This window comes from Hemibagrus wyckioides, linkage group LG17, assembly GCF_019097595.1.
Source record: "Hemibagrus wyckioides isolate EC202008001 linkage group LG17, SWU_Hwy_1.0, whole genome shotgun sequence".
In the NCBI taxonomy this organism is placed as follows: domain Eukaryota; kingdom Metazoa; phylum Chordata; class Actinopteri; order Siluriformes; family Bagridae; genus Hemibagrus; species Hemibagrus wyckioides.
The window spans coordinates 1,253,205-1,264,395 of NC_080726.1; the positions used below are offsets into that span (position 1 = coordinate 1,253,205).

Below are 11,191 nucleotides of genomic sequence, written 5' to 3' on the forward strand. Positions count from 1 at the left end.
TACTGTGGTTTATAACTATAACTTTTTTTTATTTAAAAGTGCTCAAGAATTTACTTCCGTATTCATGTGACGTAATCTGATTGCGGAAGTAAGTTCCGGCTGTGTTGATATGTAGGATATGTAAGTGTGTGTATGTGTTTGTTTTGAAGCAGGAGTTCTAAATCGATTTAAACACATCACATAAATCTAAGGTAAGTCTTAACAGAAGAGTTAAATAACGCAGATATTTATCATAATAGTAACAATAACAACGATGGAATGTGTTGCGCGTGTATTCTACGGCATCACTTGCGTCTGTGTTCATCATGTTTAAGTTGATAACTTTTAAGTGAAATATCGCGTCATTGTGTTTTTATGACGTCTTGTAACGATTTACCAAAATGAACAATTCTTTTCTCTTGTTAGAGAAGAGTAATCAGCTGTAGACACCGGAGATGACCAGTACAGACTTTCATCTGCAGTTTCAAGGTTCGTTTCTCTCTCCATTTAGACCTGAAATGTACAACACCCCCCCCCCCAAATAACACCACCCCACCACCACCTCGAACTCTTCATCTTTCAACTGAGTCCAAGATTCACTTTTTCCAGTTTAAACTTCCTTTGGTCTGTTTACACTTTGTTTAACAGTTTCCTACATTACCCACAATTCCATTGGGCTACCTGTGACCACTGATTGACATACATTTTAAATTCTTTTGAAATATTCATCACTGAGCAGCTCAGAAGGTAATCACGGGTTGCCAGATTGGGGCGATTTAAAATACTGTATTGGCCCCAAGATGTGTGTGATACACGTGAAACGCTCGAAGACAGAGACAAAGAAGAATCTTTCTGTCTGTTTCTCTGTCTGTCTGTCTGTCTGTCTGCTTGTCTGTCTATCTCTCTGTCTTTGTCTCTCTGTCTGTCTCTTTGTCTCTCTCGCTGTCTGTCTCTCATCTCCATTTTCTGGATGCCACGTAGCAGTAACTCCTGACAGGAACACTGAGGAACAGACAGAGGAATGAAGGTGATGAGATATGTGTCATTAGTGCTGCTTCTTCCCGCTCACAGACTTTGATGATGATGATGACGATGGGGATGATGGAGGCACAGCGGTCAGGATAGAGGACGAGGGCTTCAAGAAACCTCCCACCCAGCGGCGAGGGGCGGGGCCGGAGGAGGAGCTGCTGGACGGTGATGATCAGACCCAGGTCAGGAGCTCCAGGTAGTGCAGGAGTAAACAGTGAGACGTCCTCACACACCTTCCTCTCTCACACTCTCATCTTCTTCCAGCTTCTCAGCGGTGAAAAGAAAAGTGCTGCCTTCTGGACTCTGGAGTTTTATCAGGCCTTTTTCAACGTGGACACACCCCAGGTAGGAGGAGCTTATCACTGGAGGACATGAAACAGTCTGCTGCAGCGGCTCTTTAATCAACACAGACCACGAGTTTACTATCTGAGGTTCACCTGTCTGTCTACCTGTAAAACCTGCCTGTGTGTCTGTCTATATGTCTGCTCACCTACTTGTCTGTCTGTCTGTCTGTCTGTAAAACTTGTCTGTCTGTTTATAAAAACCTGCCTGTCTGTCCGTCTGTCTGCTCACCTGCTTGTCTGCCTGTGTGTCTGTCTAAATCCTGTCTGTCTGTCTTTGTGTCTGCTCACCTACCTGTCTGTCTGTAAAATCTGTCTGTCTTCCTACCTGCCTGTTTGTCTTTCTGTCTGTCTGTCTGTCTAAATCCTACCTCTCTGTCTGTGTCTGCTCACCTGCCTGTCTATCTGCTTGTCTGTCTTCCTACTAGCTGTGTGTCTGTCTGTAAAGTCTGTATAATCAGTTTCAGAAACCCACACACACACTCAGCGTGTTTACACTTATTTGTTTGTTTGTTTGTTTGTTTGTTTCCAGGTGATGGACAGAATTATCAGCTCTGTACTGCCGTGGAGAGGAAAAAACTTTGTTCGTCTTCACATCAGGAACAACCCTGACCTCTATGGTCTGTCTGTGTGTCTGTCTGTCTGTCTCTCTCTCTCTCTCCCTCTGTGATGAGTGACTGTGTGTGAGATGTTGTTATCAGTCGGGGGGGGGCATACTTTTGTCTGTGAAGTGTGTTGTGTCACTGGCTAGCGGACTGAGGAAGGTGAGGAGGATGAGGAAGGTGACATTAAGGTGTGAGCAGTGATATGAAGGTGATCTTCTGGTTCCTCTGTAGGACCGTTCTGGATCTGCGCCACGCTGGTGTTCGCCATCGGTGTGAGCGGGAACCTGTCCAGCTTCCTCGTCCACCACGGACAGCCGCGGTACAAATACATCCCCGAGTTCAGGAAAGGTGAGGGTCAGGACCACGCCCACCATGGTGGTGATGATGGTGATGGTGGTGATGATGATGTGATTGTTGCTCTGTGTGTGTGTGGTCAGTAACGATGGCCGCTACAGCGATCTACAGCTACGCCTGGCTGGTTCCTCTGGTGCTGTGGGGCTTTTTAACCTGGAGGAGCAGGAAGATCTCCGGCACACTGTCCTACTCCTTCCTGGAGATCGTGTGTGTTTACGGTTACTCACTCGCCGTCTACATCCCTGCTGTGGTCAGTACACTGACCATTACTATCAGCATTATTATTATTATTATTAATATTACTAGTATTAGTATCTTCAGTTCACATCATTTATTTGTATGATGATGTACTCTAATAGAATATTTGTTTTTTATAGTTATATAATAATTAATATAATATAAAATATAAAGTAGATGAATAAAATATTGTAACTGAATATAAAGGTTTTATTCTGTTACAGAATGATCATCTTTACATTTAGATTTTTAAAGTCATTTGATAATAAATTATCACTAAATTAATTAATCCAATAAATTTATTTACTTCTATTCCTGTGTATATTAATATTTATTCATATGTGTGTGTATTAATGTGTACTAATGTGTATGTATATTAATCTGTGTGTGTATTTGTGTGCATTAATCTGTGTGTGTGTATATTAATGTGTGTGTGTTTTAATCTGTGTGTGTATGTATATTAATGTGTGTATTAATCTGTGTGTGTGTGTATTTGTGTGTGTATTAATGTGTATTAATCTGTGTGTGTGTGTATATATTTGTGTGTGTGTATATTAATGTGTGTATATATTTGTGTGTGTGTATATTTGTGTGTGTATATTAATGTGTGTGTGTGTGTGTGTGTGTGTATATATTTGTGTGTGTGTATATTTGTGTGTGTATATTAATGTGTGTGTGTGTATATATTTGTGTGTGTATATATTTGTGTGTGTGTATATTTGTGTGTGTATATTAATGTGTGTGTGTGTGTGTATATATTTGTGTGTGTGTATATTAATGTGTGTGTATATTTGTGTGTGTGTGTGTATATATTTGTGTGTGTATATTAATGTGTGTGTGTGTGTGTGTATATTAATGTGTGTGTATATATTTGTGTGTGTGTGTATATTTGTGTGTGTGTGTATATTAATGTGTGTGTATATATTTGTGTGTGTATATATTTGTGTGTGTGTATATTTGTTTGTGTATATTAATGTGTGTGTGTGTGTGTGTATATTAATGTGTGTGTGTGTGTGTGTGTATATTTGTGTGTGTGTATATATTTGTGTGTGTGTGTATATTTGTGTGTGTGTGTATTAATGTGTGTGTATTAATGTGTGTGTATATATTTGTGTGTGTGTGTATATTTGTTCGTGTATATTAATGTGTGTGTGTGTGTGTATATTAATGTGTGTGTATATATTTGTGTGTGTGTGTATATTAATGTGTGTGTGTGTATATTAATTTGTGTGTGTGTGTATTAATGTGTATTAATTTGTGTGTGTGTGTAGGTGCTGTGGGGGATCCCGAGTGAGTTTCTGCGCTGGAGCTCCATCGTTGTGGCTCTGTGTTTGTCCGGCTCGCTCCTGGTGCTGACCTTCTGGCCGGTGATGAGAGATGACAGGCCCCGGGTCATCCTCACCGTTCTCTCTGTCCTCGTCACACTGCACGTTTTACTGGCCATCGGCTGTAAGGTCCGGCTACACACCTCACACACACACACACACACACAGAGTGGAAACAGTAACAGTATCTGTACAGTGTCATGTAAGAAGAAAGTCTCATTATCTCCTTCTCCTCCTCTTGTTTAGTCTCATTCGTTATGTTCTCTTGTTTTGTTATAAGATTCTCAGGATAGTATTTTCTTTCTTTCTTTTTTTCTTTCTTTTTTTTTTTTTTTACTTTTTTTAAATTCAGGTTAAATTCAGGTTTATAGAGCATCATTAATGTGTCATAACCCTGCCCCCCCACACCCCTCCCCCCTGTTTTCCAGGTGTATTTTTTCAGCACTTATGAATCTGAAGCTGCTGTACAACCTTCTGTGGAAACACACAGAGCACAAAATACAACAACTACAAATACACACTGATAACCTACAGCAGAGGTACACACATTTATACACACACACACACACATTTATACACATTTATACACACACACACATTTATTTATACACACACACATTTATACACACACACACATTTATACACACATTTATACACACACACATTTATACACATTTATACACACACACATTTATTTATACACACACACATTTATACACACACACACACACTTATTTATACACACACACATTTATACACACACACACATTTATACACATTTATACACACACACACATTTATTTATACACACACACATTTATACACACACACACATTTATACACACACACATTTATACACACACACACACATTTATACACACATTTATACACACACACATTTATACACATTTATACACACACACACATTTATTTATACACACACACATTTATACACACACACACACACACTTATTTATACACACACACATTTATACACACACACACATTTATACACACACACACACATTTATTTATACACACACACACACATTTATTTATACACACACACACATTTATACACACACACTTATTTATACACACACACACATTAATATACACACACACACACACATTAATATACACAAACAAATATACACACACATTAATATACACACACACACATTTATACACACACACATTTATTTATACACACACATTTATACACACACACACACACACATTTATTTATACACACACACATTTATACACACACACATTTGTACACACACACATTTATATACACACACACATTTATACACACACATTTACACACACATTTATACACACACACATTTATATACACACACACATTTATATACACACACACATTTACACACACACATTTATACACACACAAACAATTTTTAACATCAGCTCCTCATGAAAACTCTCCTCAGTGTGTGTCGTCTCACTCCGACACACTCCGACACACTCAGACACACTCAGTCTCACTCCGACACACTCAGACACACTCAGTCTCACTCCGACACACTCAGTCTCACTCCGACACACTCCGACACACTCAGTCTCACTCCGACACACTCAGTCTCACTCCGACACACTCAGTCTCACTCCGACACACTCAGTCTCACTCAGTCTCACTCAGACACACTCAGTCTCACTCAGACTCACTCAGACACACTCAGACACACTCAGTCTCACTCAGACTCACTCGGACACACTCGGTCTCACTCAGACACACTCGGTCTCACTCAGACACACTCGGTCTCACTCCGACACACTCAGTCTCACTCAGTCTCACTCAGTCTCACTCAGACACACTCAGACACACTCAGTCTCACTCAGTCTCACTCCGACACACTCAGTCTCACTCCGACACACTCAGTCTCACTCCGACACACTCAGACACACTCAGTCTCACTCAGTCTCACTCAGACACACTCAGTCTCACTCAGACTCACTCGGACACACTCGGTCTCACTCAGACACACTCGGTCTCACTCAGACACACTCGGTCTCACTCGGACACTCTGTCTCACTCGGACATTCGGTCTCACTCGGTCTCACTCAGTCTCACTCAGTCTCACTCAGTCTCACTCAGACACACTCAGACACACTCAGTCTCACTCACACACTCAGTCTCACTCACACACTCAGTCTCACTCACACACACTCAGACACACTCACACACACTCAGACACACTCAGTCTCACTCAGACACACTCAGTCTCACTCAGACACACTCAGTCTCACTCACACACTCAGTCTCACTCAGACACACTCAGTCTCACTCAGACACACTCAGTCTCACTCAGACACACTCAGTCTCACTCAGACACACTCAGACACACTCGGTCTCACTCGGTCTCACTCAGACGCACTCGGTCTCACTCGGTCTCACTCAGACACACTCGGTCTCACTCAGACTCACTCAGACACACTCAGACACACTCGGTCTCACTCAGACTCACTCAGTCTCACTCAGACACACTCAGACTCACTCAGTCTCACTCAGACTCACTCAGTCTCACTCAGACACACTCAGTCTCACTCAGACACACTCGGTCTCACTCAGTCTCACTCGGTCTCACTCAGACACACTCAGTCTCACTCAGACACACTCGGTCTCACTCAGTCTCACTCGGTCTCACTCGGACACTCAGTCTCACTCAGTCTCACTCGGTCTCACTCAGACACACTCAGTCTCACTCAGACACACTCGGTCTCACTCGGTCTCACTCAGACTCACTCAGTCTCACTCAGACACACTCAGACTCACTCAGTCTCACTCAGACTCACTCAGTCTCACTCACACACTCAGTCTCACTCACACACTCAGTCTCACTCAGACACACTCAGTCTCACTCAGACACACTCAGTCTCACTCAGACACACTCGGTCTCACTCAGTCTCACTCGGTCTCACTCAGACACACTCGGTCTCACTCAGACACACTCAGACACAGTCTCACTCAGACTCACTCGGTCTCACTCAGACACACTCGGTCTCACTCAGTCTCACTCACACACTCAGTCTCACTCACACACTCAGTCTCACTCACACACTCGGTCTCACTCGGACACTCGGTCTCACTCGGACACTCGGTCTCACTCGGTCTCACTCAGACTCACTCAGTCTCACTCAGACACACTCAGTCTCACTCAGACACACTCAGTCTCACTCAGACACTGTCTCACTCAGTCTCACTCGGTCTCACTCGGTCTCACTCAGACTCACTCAGTCTCACTCAGACACACTCAGTCTCACTCAGACACTGTCTCACTCGGTCTCACTCGGCCTCACTCGGCCTCACTCAGACACACTCAGTCTCACTCGGACACTCAGTCTCACTCGGACACTCAGTCTCACTCAGACACACTCGGTCTCACTCGGACACTCGGCCTCACTCAGTCTCACTCGGACACTCGGTCTCACTCGGACACTCGGTCTCACTCGGCCTCACTCGGCCTCACTCAGACACACTCGGTCTCACTCGGACACTCGGTCTCACTCAGACACTCGGTCTCACTCAGACACTCGGTCTCACTCAGACACACTCGGTCTCACTCGGACACTCGGTCTCACTCAGACACTCGGTCTCACTCAGACACTCGGTCTCACTCGGTCTCACTCGGACGTCGGTCATGTCCACACTTGCTGTGAGAATTGTTTACATGTTCCTCTCCTTCCTCACGCTCGTGTTCTTCTGTTGCAGCATCTCCTGTTCCCTCCTTCTCCAGTGTCTGGTTCCGAACAGAGGAGGTCAACGGTCACGGAACGACACCAGATCAGGAGAGAGCATGTCTGTGTGTGTGTGTGTGTGTGTGTGTGTGTGTGTGTGTGTGTATTTGTGAGTGTGTGTGTGTATTTGTGAGTGTGTGTGTGTGTGTGTATTTGAGTGTGTGTGTGTGTGTGTATTTGTGAGTGTGTGTGTGTGTGTGTATTACTGCTGTATCTTTGAGGGTTTTGTTTCTTTTCTCTGTAACAGAGCATCAGTTTGACTCAGTGACTCTGACTCTGTGACTCTGGTGTTTACAGATTTTTGGTGAATGTTTATGTAAAAACTTTATATTAGAATGAAACGTCTTCCAGAAGAGATTACTGCTGATAATGATGATGATGAAGATGATGATGATGATGAAGATGCTGTATTTAGCATGTTGCTCAGTCTGAATGCCGAACTTATGACTAGTTTTTTAATATTTAAGGGTTTTTTATCTCATTCCTCGTCTTTTGGAGACACTTTACTCGTCTTCTCCTCTGTTACTCTCTAAACACGGAAATGTTTTCCTCTCCTGTCTTTACACTGAGAATAAAGACTTCTCTCTAGCTCTATATTTATTTTTGTTTTAATGAATTTCACGATGCTGCTGAACGTCACAAAAAATAAAACACTATTTAAGAAGATTTAGTGTGATGATATACAACACCCCTGATGTGTGTGTGTGTGTTTTACATAACACTGCTGTTTTACCAGCTGAAATTCATTTTTTAATTTTTTTTAATCATTAGACAAACTATATGTTTATAATAATCTGCAATGTTCTTTATTTACACTGGTCAGCCATAACATTATGACCAGTTCCAGGTGAAGTGAATAAGACTGAGTATCTCCTCATCATGGCACCTGTTAGTGGGTGGGATATATTAGGCAGCAGGTGAACATTTTGCCCCAAAGTTGATGTTAGAAGCAGGAAAAATGGACAAGTGTAAGGATTTGAGCGAGTTTGATGAAGGGCCAAATTGTGATGTCTAGACCACTGGATCAGAGCATCTCCAAAACTGCAGCTCTTGTGGGGTGTTCCCGGTCTGCAGTGGTCAGTATCTATCAAAAGTGGTCCAAGGAAGGAACAGTGGTGAACCGGTGACAGGGTCATGGGCGGTCAAGGCTCACTGTTGCACGTGGGGAGAGAAGGCTGACCCGTGTGATCCGATCCAACAGATGAGCTACTGTTGATCAAATTGCTGAAGAAGTTAATGCTGGTTCTGATAGAAAGGGGTCAGAATACACAGTGCAGGACAGTTTGTTGTGTATGGGGCTGCATAGCCACAGACCGGTCAGGGTGACCCCCCTGTGCACCACTGAAAGCTCCAACAATGGACACGTGAGCATCAGAACTGGACCACGGAGCAATGGAAGAAGGTGTCCTGGTCTGATGAATCACGTTTTCTTTTACATCACGTGGATGGTCGGGTGTGTGTGCGTCTCTTATCTGGGGAACACATGGCACCAGGATGCACTATGGGAAGAAGGCGAGCCGGTGGAGGCAGTGTCCTGCTTTGGTCAATGTTCTGCTGGGAAACCTTGGGTCCTGCATCCATGTGGATGTTACTTTGACACGTACCACCTACCTAAGCATTGTTACAGACCATCTACACCCTTTCATGGAAACGGTATTCCCTGATGGCTGTGGCCTCTTTCAGCAGGATAATGCACCGTGTCACAAAGCAGAAATAGTTCAGGAATGGTTTGATGACCACAACAACTAGTTTGAGGTGTTGACCTCAGGGTCTCCAAGTTCCCCAGATCTCAGGGCTGTTTTAGGAGCAAAAGGGGACAGATTAGGCAGGCAGTCATAATGTTATGGCTGATCAGTGTATGTATACACACACAGTTTATTAATATTGTCAGAATTTTTTCAGACCATTATTAAATGCAATAGACTTGAAGTGGTTTGGATTGAAATGTACTTCAGAGAAAACTTATATAAAACTGAACTATAACTTAAAATTCATTTTTTTATTTAGTTGGTTTTAATCATGTTGTTATCTTCAGGTGTGGAATCCCTACATGATGTTTTCACGGCTCATTACGTTCCTTCCTCTTCCTCTTCCTGAGAACATTACAGAGAAACCAAACAACAAGAAGAGTTTCTTAATTAGCACAAAGCAGAAAAATGGTGTCACTCGAAACGCCGTCTGCTCCAGGCGTGTCCTAATTACTGGTTATTCTAAACTGGGCCTAAAGTTACACTGGAGCTGCATTCCTGATCCTCCGAGCTTCAGGTTCACTCACGCTGCATCTCCGTGTCAAACACTTCACCCTTTCGGCTTCACAGACAGATATCTGAGAGGAAATAAGAAGCGTTTGATGATCAACTCGACCTGGAGATCTGCAGCGGAGATGAATTTGCTGGCTGGGGTTTAGACGGAAGATCTACGCTCCCATTAGGGTGATGGCTAGGAAAGTTTCTCCACAGGACACACACAAGCTGGTGGAGCAGTACCGCTTAGAAAGAGACGATGCTATTCACCGCGAGAACGCCCTGAAGGAGAAACTCAGACAATATGAACTGAGGACAAAGTCCACGGAGACAGCGAAGCAGAAACTCAAAACCCTGACGCTGGAGAACAAAGATCTGAGGAGGCAGGTGAAGGCGCTGAGGAGTGAGATCGGCCTGGAGTCCAGCCCCAATTTTCAAGGTAAAACCACTAAAGATATCATCAGCGACCTGCAGGAGAAAGAGCGAGAGTGCAAAGCGCTGGTGGAAAAGACTGGAAGGTTGAACCTGACCATCGACGAGCTGTCATCCGAGCTGGCCAACGCGGTCACTTCCAAGACTCTGCTGGAGGAAAAAGTCCAGTCGCTTCAGCTCAACCTCAAGGACATGACCAACAACCAGCGACGCCTGCTGAAGCTGTGGGAGGATAAAAAAGCTCAGCGCGAGCCCGTCCTGCTGCCCGCCATCAATCCACACAGAACCGCACAGAAACCGCTGACCCATAAATCTGTGCAGACCGACATGTCCATCAGCTCCACGCAGATCCTCCCCGCAAACGTGTTCGAGACCAGACTGAGGTATGAACCTGAGAGAAACCGGAACCTGGAGAGAAGAAACATCACCTTACCCAACGGTGGCCAATCAAAATGAGACAATAACACCTTAAGTAATGACGGACGCATGTTTAGTTTCCAAACAGGTGGACTTGTCTGAGAAGTGAAGGAAATAAAGACTATTCACATGTCTGGGATTTCTAAAGGGATATAAGTGAAATATCTACATCTAATTTTCTACTCTGTGGAAGAGTTTACTTAGGCTGGAGTTTTGACTTTATTTATTAGCATTAATGACATTTTGGACTATTCAGATATTATCTGTAAAATGATGTATGACGTGAACAACTGGATTTTTTGGGGGGCGGGGGGATGGTGGTGGTGGTTCTTTTGCTTGTTATTTAACCGAAAAATAAATAATCACCAACTCGATGATCAATTTATTTATAAAATAATTTAATTAATTAATGTATTATAAAAGGTGAACTAAGGAGGGTTTTTTTTTTTTTTTTTTGCTCAGGCAAT

The 11,191-nt window shown here is 43.3% G+C and overlaps 2 protein-coding genes across 3 annotated transcripts in view; both read left to right on the top strand.

The window, feature by feature from the left end:
• Window positions 1–8,290, top strand: part of yipf1 (Yip1 domain family, member 1) — a 9,190-nt gene extending 900 nt beyond the window's left edge. Inside the window, exons 1-10 of one of the 2 annotated variants that reach the window (XM_058413907.1) lie at window positions 36–191; window positions 406–468; window positions 1,051–1,190; window positions 1,273–1,353; window positions 1,882–1,969; window positions 2,186–2,302; window positions 2,392–2,558; window positions 3,817–3,999; window positions 4,299–4,409; window positions 7,607–8,289. In XM_058413907.1, the coding sequence (XP_058269890.1) occupies window positions 435–468; window positions 1,051–1,190; window positions 1,273–1,353; window positions 1,882–1,969; window positions 2,186–2,302; window positions 2,392–2,558; window positions 3,817–3,999; window positions 4,299–4,394 (906 nt within the window). In that variant the 5' untranslated portion in view covers window positions 36–191; window positions 406–434 and the 3' untranslated portion in view covers window positions 4,395–4,409; window positions 7,607–8,289. Of the gene's footprint in view, window positions 1–35; window positions 192–405; window positions 469–1,050; window positions 1,191–1,272; window positions 1,354–1,881; window positions 1,970–2,185; window positions 2,303–2,391; window positions 2,559–3,816; window positions 4,000–4,298; window positions 4,410–7,606 lie in introns of those variants that run through there. The other variant, XM_058413908.1, reaches the window with a different exon arrangement.
• A 1,732-nt stretch (window positions 8,291–10,022) lies between these two features.
• zgc:113691 (uncharacterized protein LOC503529 homolog) lies at window positions 10,023–11,071 on the top strand (the record flags this gene model as incomplete). The annotated part of the gene is made up of 1 exon (XM_058414224.1): window positions 10,023–11,071. A coding segment is annotated over one exon (741 nt), but the record flags the coding sequence as incomplete, so codon positions are not given.
• Window positions 11,072–11,191: the final 120 nt, after the last annotated feature.